This window comes from Lactuca sativa, chromosome 2 (assembly GCF_002870075.4).
Source record: "Lactuca sativa cultivar Salinas chromosome 2, Lsat_Salinas_v11, whole genome shotgun sequence".
NCBI lineage: Eukaryota > Viridiplantae > Streptophyta > Magnoliopsida > Asterales > Asteraceae > Lactuca > Lactuca sativa.
In genome coordinates this window covers 211076821-211090640 of record NC_056624.2, presented here as the reverse complement: position 1 = coordinate 211090640, position 13820 = coordinate 211076821, and the positions used below count along the sequence as shown (strand labels likewise).

At 40.6% G+C, this 13820-nt stretch overlaps 2 protein-coding genes across 2 annotated transcripts; one reads left to right on the top strand and one right to left on the bottom strand.

The window, feature by feature from the left end:
• Positions 1-533: 533 nt before the first annotated feature.
• On the top strand, positions 534-2842 carry LOC111888261 (vacuolar protein sorting-associated protein 9A). The gene is made up of 2 exons (XM_023884400.3): positions 534-709; positions 1491-2842. The coding sequence occupies exon 2, from the start codon at positions 1546-1548 to the stop codon at positions 2698-2700; it is 1155 nt and encodes a 384-aa protein (XP_023740168.1). The 5' UTR covers positions 534-709; positions 1491-1545; the 3' UTR covers positions 2701-2842.
• LOC111888262 (uncharacterized) lies at positions 2694-3706 on the bottom strand. Its single transcript, XM_023884401.3, has 3 exons — positions 3462-3706; positions 2978-3320; positions 2694-2890 (listed from the first exon to the last, which is right to left on the bottom strand). Exons 1-3 carry the CDS (start codon positions 3605-3607, stop codon positions 2822-2824), a joined length of 558 nt encoding a protein of 185 aa, XP_023740169.1. The 5' UTR covers positions 3608-3706; the 3' UTR covers positions 2694-2821.
• Between the last annotated feature and the right edge of the window lie 10114 nt (positions 3707-13820).

Sequence of the window (13820 nt, the reverse complement as noted above, 5' to 3'; positions counted from 1 at the left end):
AAATTTTAAATCACAATTAAATAATTTATTTTTGCTTCTTCATTAAAAATAGGATAATATTATAATTATATGTTGTTTTAAATTTTCCTGACTTTTGAAAACCGAAGTACAAAACCGATCCAACCGAATTGTAATTGGATTGGATCGGATTAGATTTGAATATAGTTTGGATAATTCGGATCCATATTTTGAAAACCGAAATCAATTTGGATTACTTAATTGGATCGGATCAAACCGATCCATCCAAACGAACACTGCTACAAAATAGTTTTAAAAAGTGTTTGACTTAGTTTTGTATAGAGGTAAATTGATCAAAAAGTCATTAAACAACCGAAAAACCAAATTTTTGTGACTTTTTAACTTCCATTTTTTGCCCAGCTAAAAAGTCATTTGGAAATGATTTTTAAACAACATAAACATCATTTTAGCTTATTAAGTTAAAAAAAAACAATAAATGAATTTAAGAATCACTCTCATACACTATAGAAAAAAAAAAAAAAGATTTACAATGCATAAAACGCGGACACTAATGAAAAGATTTGAAGGAGAGGGGCTATCTTGAAAATATACATTCATCAACATCTGCGATTCGATGGATCCTACTTGGGTTTGATGTTTTCCTTCTTGACTCTGAACGCTTGTTAGGGTTTTGGAATTGGGATCTAAATCCTGCTTATGTCTCAGAGCGTCTTCAGTCGCTAATCACCAGGTATTTTGACTATTGCATCATCAGTAATTTGCTTTTGATAAAATTTTGTTGCACGATTAGATGTATACTTCGTATGATACCACACTGTTGTTCGAGATTCAGAGATTGCCCATACATTTACTGTAATTCGTCGTATGCGTAGTTATATTGTAGGTGCTGGCTGTAATATCCATATCGTTACTCTCTGACTTTCCGAGGAAAGTGAGCCAAAATTACATTGATCTGAACTGTGTTAATGTTTTGATATGCTAAAGCTAATGCAATTAAATTTATACGAATTGTAGTCAGGTTAGCTATTTTTCAGGTAATTAAAGTGTTTTTTTGGAATTCTAAATATTCATGTTAATCAATTTAAAGACGATCCATCTGGCCTCGCAAGAGATAGTGTGTCTCTTTCTCTGTTTGGGATTTGGTACTTAATAGTAGTATAGGTTTCAATCTCATCGTTCCTTTGGTTGTTAAGCAGTAACTAGCAGAATTTGATTGTGTCTCCTAGGATCTTAAGACAATTTGCTCTCTACAGGTTTTAGTATTTTTGATAATTGTTTTGTAGTTTTATGATATTAAAGAACTATATAAGACTTTCTAAAGTTTTGTAGTACAAGGACATACTCATGGTCAGATTTGTTAGTTTACCTATATGAACCAGTAACACTATTTGGTCTAAAATAAAAGTTTTCTTTAGAAGTATGTTCTCTAAAGCAGAATAGGTTACTAAAACAGTAAAGCTTGTGTAATGATAATCAGATAGTTAATTATGAGGTTGCTATTCTGGTTTCAGGAGAAGCCACAGAAAAAAAAAATCCCAAAGGTCTTAAGGTGTACAGACCAAATCCATGGAGAACAGCGAACCATTCAGTTCCTCAACAGCACCGCTGACATGGCACGACTTCCTGGAACGCATGCGACACCCATCAGCCGCCGAATTTGTAAGAGCCATCAAAACCTTCATCGTATCAATCTCAAACACACCTCCAGATCCCGAAACCGACAGCACATCCGTACAACAATTCCTCGCCAACATGGAAGCCTCTTTCCGGGCCCACCCGCTGTGGTCAACCGGGTCAGAAGAAGAACTAGACAGCGCAGGCGAAGGCCTTGAAAAATACATCATGACAAAATTATTCCCCCGTGTCTTCGCCTCACACCAACACGACATCAAACAAGATGAAAATCTCCACCAAAAATTATCTCTTCTCCAACAATTCATCAAACCCGAACACTTAGATATCCAACCAACATACCAAAACGAAACCTCGTGGATCCTCGCTCAAAAGGAGCTTCAAAAAATCAATATCTATAAAGCTCCACGAGATAAACTTGTTTGCATACTTAGTTGCTGTAAAGTTATTAGCAACTTGCTGCTTAATGCTTCGGTTGCTGCTAATGAAAACCCTCCTGGAGCGGATGAGTTTCTCCCGGTTTTAATCTATGTTACCATAAAAGCAAACCCTCCTCAATTGCATTCCAATTTGTTGTATATTCAACGATTCAGACGTGAATCCAGACTAGTTGGAGAAGCGGCTTATTTCTTTACAAACATGTTGTCTGCTGAAGCCTTTGTTACAAACATAGATGCCAAAGCGCTTTCCATGGATGAAACTGAGTTTCAGAAGAATATGGAATCCGCTCAAGCACTTATTCATGGCCTATCCACCGATTACACTACCAGTCAAAACATTGGTCAAAGTATGTCATCTGAGAATAGCGAATCGACAACCGAAAAGGAAAATGAAAAAGAAAAGGAAGTATCATCGGTGAAAAAGAACTTATCGGTTTCAGATTTGGAGAATAAAGGGGCTGATATGATTGTAAAAGATGGAAATGGAATCGAAGAGTTTCGGAATTTTCCGTATTTGTATTCGGAAGCGGGTGATTTGACAATTGGTGACGTGGAGGATTTGTTAGATGGTTATAAGGAACTTGTGTTGAAGTATGTTAGTCTTGCGAAAGGGGTGGGTGTAGGTGGTGTTTCGAGTGAAGATAAGTAAAAACTAGGATTTGTTTCATTATAAATTTGTATGTTTTGTTTTCATTCTTATTTTGTTATACTGTTTGCTTTAAGAAAAGCCGAGTATTCATACATATTTCATACAAATCAAATCAAATTGTCTACTCATCATCTATCACAAATACAGTTGCGTTTTCCTTCTTGAAATCATGGGTTGTATGATCCACCACCTGCACAAAACACAATCACACGAATGCGAATTAAAATTTGTGATTTCACATAGATAAAAGTCAAGAAGTAGTTGCATATATACTTACATTAGTATTGGTGAGTTCAAGATTGTAGAAATCCATGGAATCCGGCTTAAACAAAGGACCGGCATGCCAAGTTCCCCGGTGAAGCTTCAGGAATTTTGGACCGGTGATTTTGAAGACGTGAACACCGTCAACGGCGGGAGGTACAAAGAAGTGACCACTTCGTGATTGCAAAACGTTTGGACTCTTGTTGTGTAATTCAACATTTGGATCGACTATGGATGACTTTGCAACTCCGAGATACCAAACACCACCGCCGATTGAACCCAAGCACTGGGTCACACTAGCATGATGTGTTATTGTCGAGAATTTTAGGGGCCGAGCTTCAAGGTTCATGATGTAGAACCTGTAAATTTAATTTCTAGTTTTATAAATCGGAAAAGCAAATTCAAATTCTAGTAAGGAAGGAAGGAATCACGTAGTACTACTGATCGATGTTCGAAATGGAAAGAAAACCCTAGAATTGGCAGAGAGAAGAGATGTGTACCTAGGAGTGCCTTGGGAGAGGTCGAGTTGAGCATCGTGAGGACCGAACTCGTCGCCGTCCGGCGACGCCTGAATCACTTGTCCGAAATCTTTGAATGTCTCCGGTGTTGCTTCAATAGCCTTCAATTTCACCACCGCCGGCTCCATTGCACCCGCAAACTGTTCCAGTGATGTTGATAATTCAACGGTGAACGTCGATATTTCGAGGAGTACTCTTGATATAATTATTTATTTTGGATTAGTCCCTAGTATTCGTTCTAATTTAAACCTCTCGTTTTTTAGAGTCAGGGGAGTAACTCTAAGACGTTTGCATATGTACTGCAGTAGTAGTTAATTCAATTCTTTGACTTAACAAACGACGACATGACTTAATTTTAAACATAATTGTCTGAACAACATCTTCTCCACTTAATACAAAGAAGGAAACATCGCTAAGTTATATCTTATATGATTTTATAACAAAAGAAATCTAAATTTGGATGTAAACGCTCTGTAAGCAAAGTTTATCGCTATGTTTGACACACATCTTTTAGTAACTTTTAAGAAAAAGTTCGAAAATATTAGTACACTAGTTGTAAAATCTATCTATTATATTGGTTGATTTAAAAAAAAGTTAAATTAAAATGTCAAAATATTTGAGAATTTTAAATTTATAAGAAAATAAGAAAAATTTTGAGTTATTATAATAGAAATGTTTTTTATGTTTTAAATTTAAACAAATACTAATTTAAATAAATAAAAGAAACTAATAAGCTTTAATTTTGAGAATTTTGAAATTAAAACCTAAGTTCATTAATGAAATTGATATTAATTTATTACTATATTTATAAGTATTATATTAAATATTATATGAAATTTAATAAAATAGAAAAACTCATAAAATGACATGTGAAAAAAAAAAATTCAAAATAACCATCAAATGACATTTGACAGATTGTAAAGATAACATTGATCCAGAAGCCGCTGTTTTTGAACTTCGTTTCTAACAAGAGTTCGCATTTCTCTCAATGAAATATAAACGACTATGGAATCCCAATAAAAAACCATACCACAACCGCTATCAAACTCCTCACAAAAGTAACCCTCAACCTTATCCTAAGCCAACTGAAAACCCAACTGCCTATCGACCCAACATTCTGAATTGAATGTCGGAACCTCAAGAAGTTCCAGAACCAACCAAACCAAAGATTGTATGTCACAAATGTGGTCTTGCAAAGGACTGCTTGGCTGATGAACCTCCAAAACCAAAGGTGAAAGACACTGCTTATTATGCTCAACGCGATCATGAACTAGCAGAGAGCGAAAAGCTTTTTTTCACCACTGTTTCGCGAAATGTTGATGGCTATTCGTTATCAGGTGATGAGGATGAAGGAAATACAGGGAGAAACTTGTTTATGGTGGATAGACAAACAACTGAGTGTGATAAAGGTTATTGGTTGTCGAGTTCGGAAGATGATGAACCACATTACTACTACATGACATCTAACAATCCACCTGGGTGAAGCAATATCCAACAGGTAAGATCTATGTCCACTAACAATAACTTTGATTTATCTGTATGTGAATCTTATCTAACTCAAATACAATTAGATATGACAGTTATTTATAAAGCATACTAGTTTATAACTCGTGGGAACCACAGTTAAAAAATTAATTAAATTTTTTAAGTAAAAACTCAAAACTATTAATTAATAATTTTAAATAACTTATTAATTAAAAGATATTTTTTTAGTTATATATAAAATTATAATCGTTGATTCAAATAAATACGTAAAATATATTATCTTATAATTTGTATAAATTATATTTTATTATAATTGGTATAAATTTTATTTTATTTTTATTCTAATATTATTAATTTTATGTAATTAAAATGTGATTTAAATTTTGAAATTTGAAATTTGAAATGGAGAATTATTAGATTGACAAGTGTCATGATATTAATTACAAGTGCCAATAGATTGACAAGTGTCATGATATTAATTACAATGCCTAACATGGTTACACATGGCCAAAAAACTATTCCTTTATTAGTATAGGGAGATGAATCTTCCTTAAAAGTTAGTTAGAAGTTGGATAGTGAGTTGAGCTGACTTAAACTACAATTTGAAGACCGTAGCTTAAGATTGAATCGTTAGAACGAGAACTTGTAATGGCCAAAGATGAATGTATTATTTTTAATGAAAAATGTGAAGTATCGATTAGTGAAATAAATCTTTTGGTTTGTGATAAAAAACATTTTAATGCTAAAATCGATAGGTTGCATAACTCTTTAGACGTTCTCGAAGCTAATGAAAAAATGACTCACAACTCTCGTCATCCTTGGTCTAAATCACTTGGTCTAGGAAGTGAACTTCCGAAACCAGTTGCTCGTTTCATGACGGAACTTCAAAATTTAACGTTTATGAGAGACATTCTGAATCACACTTATTCGGATACCCCCGTCTCACCATTGTCGTCCCTTCATGAGACCTCAGACAAATATCAATATTTGATTCCTGACTTCAAACCAATCACTATTACATGTCCCGATTCCACGAAATTTCCACCTTAGATATCCCTGGACCCGAATCAATCTTTAGAACTTCCATATAGCACATGTGGTATTGTGTAACACTGTAAATTTTCAAACAAACTTTTCATTTTCAAAACCACAAAATTCTCAATATCACATTCCAAAAACCATCATTGTCAATTTGTCAATAACAAAAATTCATAAAGTGTTTGATAAAATCCAGGATCCTCAAAACATAAACTCTATCTCGTGTGTACAATCAAGCCGACACCTTCCCATGATCCTGAGAAGTACCTGAAACACATAACACATAACATGGTAAGCACGAAGCTTAGTGAGTTCCCCAAAATACCACACATATCTCATTAGCCACTCATGACTATATCTCAAGTAAGACCCTCTGGTCGATGTGTCTCAGTGGAACCCTTCGGTCCCATAACTCGAGTGGACCCTCCGATCCTAACTCAATAAAGCTCAACATAATACATATCATAAATCACAAAGACATAATGCAGGATATCACAAAACTCAATATAAGCACACAAGACCCTCTGGTCATACAAAATTACCACTCAAGGTAAGTATAGTGAGAAAACTCACTTAGTAAGTAAGCAAATAGACCTCGTACACGAATCACCGATCTAGCCTCCACCTAACACATACGATAATTATCTCTAATTAACACTTAAATCACAAATCCAAATAAACCAAGTTATTTTCTCTCTCTAATCTCTTGGAATGGGTAAAAGACTATTCTACCCTTCCATGGTTTCCATAACCCCTATCTTGACCAAACACTAAAGTTAACATAAGTCAACACTCGAGTCAATAGTCCATGTTGACCCGACTCGTCGAGTTCAACTATGTGACTCGTCGAGTCCCCTCGTTCCTTCAGAAATGTCGCGAAAACCCAACTTAACTCCTCGGGTTGTCTCATCAACTCGTCGAGTTACTCATGTCCAGACTCGTCGGGGAAAACCCTAGCTGACTCGTCGAGTCAGCTCATTGACTCGTCGAGTCCCTCTAGACCCTTTTCTCATTCAGAAATTTTAAGGTAGATTTAGAACCCCAAACTCTAGATCTAGACTCCCAAGGCTGAGATACCATGTAAAGCTGCAAGCTTTACGTCCATGTATGGCACTTAGGGCTTGAAATGCCAAAACAACTTCCATTCAGGGTCTTAATCATGAAAGATCTTCTATTAGCTGGATAAAGTTGGGACCTTTAGACTTTAGGGACCTCACAAGGTCCAGATCCGAAGTCTTAATCTCTTGGTAAGCTCAACATAATGAAAGCCTTAAGGAAAGATGGAATAATCCCTAAAACCCCATAAAATGAGATCTAATCAAACTAATGAGCAAGGTGGAGACTTTTTACCTTCAATGGAAGATCTAGATGAAATAACACCAGATCCAACAGTCTCTTCTCATTCCTTTCTTTGATACTCTTCTCTTCTCTTCCAAAACTGTACTAAAATGCACAAAGACTAGCTCTCTTTCTCACTTAGATCAATATGGACGATTAGGGTTTCAAACAAGGAAGTAAGGTGGTTGGTGAGGAGGAAATGAGGGCTTAAGGTCCTTTAAATAGGACCATACCCTGGGGATTTAGGGTTTCCTCTCACAGCGCCAACTCGCCGAGTTGGTCCCTCCGACTTGTCGAGTTGGTCATAAAACCCATGTGGCTAATTCGTCTCTACTCGACGAGTTGGGGCATCCAATTTGTCGAGTTGCTCAATCATCTCATAATTAAATAACTAAATATTATCCCTGGGAGTCGGGATGTTACAATTCTCCCCCACTAGAATCAGACTTCGCCCTTGAAGTCATGCTCCGGAAACAACTATGGGTATTGCTCGCGAATCTCAGACTCTGGCTCCCAAGTCCACTCGGGTGCCCTGCGGTGCTCCCACTGCACCTTAACCAGCCTCACCTCCTTATTTTGCAGGGTCTTAACTTTTCTATCCAAAATCGTTGTCGGTCTCTCAATGTAATTCAAGCTCGCATCTACCTGAATGTCCTCTAAGGGTACCAGTGTCGTCTCATCGGCTACACACTTCCTCAACTGAGACACGTGAAAGGTGTTATGAATCTGGCTCAACTCTGCAGGTAGCTCCAACCGATAAGCTACCTTCCCCACTCTGGCAGTCACTCTGAAAGGACCAATATATGTAGGACCCAACTTTCCCTACTTCCTGAATCGAATCACCTCTTTCCACGGGGATGCCTTCAGGAGGACAAAATCTCCAACTTGGAACTCTAGCTCGGATCGTCGCCGGTCTATGTAACTCTTCTGGAGACTCTGGGCCACTAGTAACCATTGTCTGAATTGTTGAATCTATTCAGTCGTCTTGAGCACTATCTTAGTGCCACCCATCACTCTCTGCCCTACCTCTCCCCAACAGATGGGAGTCTGACACCTCCTCCTATATAAGAGCTCAAAGGGAGGCATACCAATACTGGAATGGTGGCTGTTGTTGTACGAAAACTCAGCCAAGGGCAAATAAGTGTCCCAACTTCCTCCGAAGTCCATAACACATGCAAGCAACATGTCCACAAACATCTCAATCGTCCGCTCATTCTGTCCGTCTGTCTGTGGATGGTATGTGGTACTGAAGTGCAACCGAGTACCCAACTCCTCATGAAACTTCTTCCAAAACCTGGAAGTAAAGCGCACATCTCGATCCGACACTATCGATGTCGGCACTACATGCCGAGCTACCACCTCTCTCATAAAAATCTCGGCTAATTTCTCTACAGAAGAGTTCTCACTGATAGCCAAAAAGTGAGAACTCTTCGTTAACCGGTCCATAATTACCCATATCGCGTCGACACCTCGCGCGGTTCTCGGTAATTTGGTGATAAAATCCATGGAAATTTGTTCCCACTTCCATTGGGGAGTCTCTAGAGACCGCAACGGGCCATGTGGACGCTGGTGCTCCGCCTTAACCTGACAACAAGTCAAGCACCTCTCGACTACCCATGCCACATCTCTCTTCATACAGGGCCACCAGTAATCCCCCTTCAAATCCAAATACATCTTAGTGGCTCCTGAATGGATCGAGAATCTCAATCTATGTGCCTCCTCCATCAGTATGCACTACGTTCCACCTATATAAGGCACCCAAATCCGCCCGCGGAAAGTCATAAGCCCTGACTATCCGTCTCAAACTCGGAAACCTGTCTGATCAATTGCTCCCTCTTGAGGTTCCTTGGCATCACAACCTCCACCTGAGCCTCTCGGATGATATCTAGGATTGGAGTCATCACCGTCATCCTCATACACATGTATCAAATTGGAGCACTCTCTGCTCTACGGCTCAAGGCATCGATTACCATATTAGCCTTACATGGGTGATATAACATCTCGCAGTCATAGTCTTTCACTACATCCGACCACCTCCTCTGTCTCATATTTAGGTTGGGTTGATCCATGAGGTACTCCAGACTCTTATGGTCCGTGAATAGGGTGCACCAGACTCCATACAGATAGTGGCGCCAGATCTTGAGGGCGAACACCACCACCCCCATCTTCAAATCGTGGGTGGGATACCTCGTCTCATGAGGCTTCAACTGCCTCGATGCATATGATATCACATGCCTCATCTGCATCAACACCGCACCAATCCCTGATATAGATGCATCACAGTAAACTACAAAGTCCTCCACTCCCTCAGGAAGGGCTAACATTAGAGCTTAACACAATCTCAGGCGAAGAGTCTCGAACAAGGCCTGCTACTGGGGCCCCCAGGAAAAAGTAACACCCTTTCGGGTCAATCTGGTAAGAGGAACAACAATCTAGGAGAAATATCTTATAAATCTCCGATAGTAGCCGGCCAAACCCAGAATACTCCTGATCTCGAACGGGGATCTCGGCACCTCCCACCGCAAAAATGCCTCAATCTTGGCCGGGTCGACCAAAATCCCATTTTGATTAACGAGGTGCCTTAGGAACTGGACCTCTCGTAACCAAACGTCACACTTGGAGAATTTGGTGTAAAGCCTCTCCGCCCTCAATACTCCAAGAACCTCCCGAAGATGCTCCTCGTGCTGCTCTCTGGACCTCGAGTATACCAGAATATCATTGATGAACACGATCACCGATCGATCCAACATGGGCATGCACACCCGGTTCATGAGATCTATGAACGCTGCCGGTGCGTTGGTGAGTCCAAAAGGCATCACCATAAACTCGTAGTGCCCATAACGAGTCTTAAAGGTCGTCTTCTGGATATCCTCCTCGCAAACTCTCATCTGATGATACCCAAATCTCAAATCAATCTTGGAAAACCAAGATTCCCCCTGCAACTGATCAAATAAATCGTCGATCCTCAGTAGTGGATAACGATTCTTGACCGTCAGCTTGTTCAACTCCCGGTAATTGATGCACATCCGGTGTGAACCATCCTTTTTCTTAACAAAAATGTCAGGTGCTCCCCACGGTGAGCTACTTGGTCTAATAAAACCCTTCCCCAGCATCTCCTGGAGCTGTGAGGATAACTCCTGCATCTCAAGCGGCGCAAGGCGATAAGGTGCCTTGGCAATAGGCGCCGCACCCGGAACCAAATCAATCCGGAGCTCCACCTACCTCTCGGGAGGCACACCCGACAACTCCTTGGGAAAAGCATCCGGAAACTCATACACTATCGGAACCTCGACGATAGAACTCGACCTCTCTGCAGCAACCCGCGTATCCATCATGTATGCCAAAAAGCCCATACAACCCTGTTGTAGACTTTGTCTCGCTCTGGCAGCAGAGCAGAAGGCTGATCCAGATCTGGTAGCCTCACCATACACCGTAAGCACTCCCCCACTAAGGTCTCGTATAGTCACCATCTGACGCTCACAGTCGATCATAGCTCTAAACCGACTCAACCAATCCATGGCCACTATGACACATACATCACCCATTATGATCGGTACCAGGACTATCGGGAACTCAACACCAAAGATATCCAGTATACATCTCCAGAATACATCAGTAGCAAAAACTGCATGCTCGTTGGCTATAGAAACCCTCAGAGGTCGACTCAACGCCTCACGTCGGATACTGATGTGACAACTAAAAGCTAAAGACACGAAGGATCGACTCGCACCCGAGTCAAATAACACCAAAGCAGGTACATAAATCACAAGAAAAGTACCTATATACAACATAGAATAAGCACAACAAATCTCAAAATAATATAAATAAGGAAATACGTACCAGCCACGACATCAAGTGCTGCACGGACCTCCTCCGCTGTCAGCTGAAAAGCTCTCCCACAAGCCCTCGAAGCCTCGCCCTTCACCGACCGACTATTAGTAGCACGTAAAGCAGCAGGAGTGGAACCCTGGGCTGATCCCTGCATGAGCTGAGGGCACTCGGCCTTCCGATGGCCGGTCTAGTTGCAGTGGAAGCAAATTGCAAACCCCTTGGGGCAATCCTTCGCCATGTGCCCCTCTTTGTCACATTTGTAGCAAATCCATGCCCGACATGATCCCTCGTGACTCTTGCCGCACTTGCCACAAGTGCGGCCCTTTTGGCCCCCATCTCTCGCATCAGCAGGCTTTCCCACTTCGTCGCCGACCGCGACTATATCAGTCTCTTGTCTTTACCCCGGGACTCCTCCTCCTCTCTGGTCTGCAACTTAAGCTCAATCTCCCTCCTTCTGGCATTGGTCTGAAGCTTAGCCAATGTATGGTATGACGAGTTCATCACGAACTCCTATATATCCCTCCTCAGTATGCTCAGATATCGGCTCACACGTGCCTACTCAATAGACACGTGCTCAGGGCAAAACAACGCCCTCTCATGGAACATCCTTGAAGTCTCAGTCACAGTTTCTGTCTTCTGCTTGAGAGACAGAAATTCCTGGGCTAACCATTCCTCTCCACCGGGGTAACATACTTGTCTTGGAACAACTACGTAAATCTCTCCCAAGTCACCGCAGCATGATCTACAGGAGTAAAGCTGGCTGTCACAAACTTCCACCAGTCGTTTGCTCCCAAGAGAAGTTGGTTCAGCGTAAACCAAACTCTCAAATGATCGGGGCATGAACACGTGTATAAACATCCCTCAATTTCGGAGATCCATCTCATAGCAACAATCGGATCATGAGTCCTATCAAACTCTGGTGGCTTCGTGTTGCTGAACTCCCAGAACAACAATGAGTCAGCTCCCTGTGGCCTAGCAGCGGCTACGGTTGCGGTAGCTTCAGCAACAACAGTCTCAGTAACAACATCATAATGCTCATCGAACGTCTCAATCAGTGTGGTCTTAATAGACCCAAACATCTCCGGTATCGCCTCTCGGATAGTTGCGGCCACCTCCTCCTGAATGATCCTGCGGATCTCCTCGTCACTGGCACTATCGCCCTCGGGGTTGTGGCGTGTACCCACCATGATGTCTCTGAAACACATCACAAAAATCGTCAGAGACTCGCTCGAGCATACTCACACTCGATTTGCCGCCCCTACATGCTCCTTAGTACCATAAGGATTCTTACTCGGGCTGCCTATATATCCGGTGTTTTCAGTAGTACGGGCCCAATACTACCTTCCACACCAACTTGTAGTCACCCTAAGTCCTCCTCCTAGAATCCTAATTCACACGTACTCTATCTCTCATGAATAACAAACTACTCTCTCTATAGACCCCTCATATGCTCATCTAGGTACCTCTCCTAGATTATCCCTCAACTCATAACTCTTTCTAAGTGATTCCTACTAGATACTCCTACTCAGCATATACTCAAGGAAAATAACAGATAACGACAATTCCTAAACTAAGGCATCACAAATCAGGCAACTCTAGCCCTAAAATATGAAATACCTAGCCTATCCTCTAGCATGCATCCCTAATATCTCATGAATATCTCATAACACAAATAACTAAGGGTATTTTGGGAAATCACCGTTCGGGCTCTGGCTGATTGTACATACTGCTCCAACTCGTTTTTCTCTTAAAACTCTTTCTTATTTTGGAAAAATCATTTCTTTTGAAAATTTTCCTCAAATCCTCAGTTTGAGTCAAGACACACCCGAAGGTACATCCGAATCCCTTAAACCAAGGATCTGATACCAACTTGTAACACCGTAAATTTTCAAACAAAATTTTCATTTTCAAAACCACAAAATTCTCAATATCACATTCCAAAAACCACCATTTTCAGTTTGTCAATAACACAAATTCATAAAGTGTTTTATGAAATCCAGGATCCTCAAAACATAAACTTTATCCCATGTGTAGAATCAAGCTGGAGCCTTCCCGTGATTCTGAGAAGTACCTGAAACACATAACACATAACACAGTAAGCTCAAAGCTTAGTGAGTTCCTCAAAATACCACACATATCTCATTAGCTTCTCATGGCTATATCTCAAGTAAGACCCTCTAGTCGATGTGTCTCAGTGGAACCCTCCAGTCCCACACCTTGGGTGGAGCCTCCGATCCTAACTCAGTAAAGCTCAGCATAATACACAACATAACTAAAAAAGACATAATGTAGGATATCACAATACTCAATATAAGCACATAAGACCCTACGGTCACACAAAATCACCACTCAAGGTAAGTATAGTGAGAACTCACCTAGTAAGTAAGCAAATAGACCTCGTACACGAATCACCGATCTAGCCTCCACTTAACACATACGATAATTATCTCTAATTAACACTTAAATCACAAATCCAAATAAACCAAGTTATTTTCTCTCTCTAATCTCTTGGAATGGGTAAAAGACTATTCTACCCCTCCATGGTCTCCATAACCCCTGTCTTGACCAAACCCTAAAGTCAACAAAAGTCAACCCTCGAGTCAACAGTCCATGTTGACCCGACTCGTCGAGTGCAACTATGTGAATCGT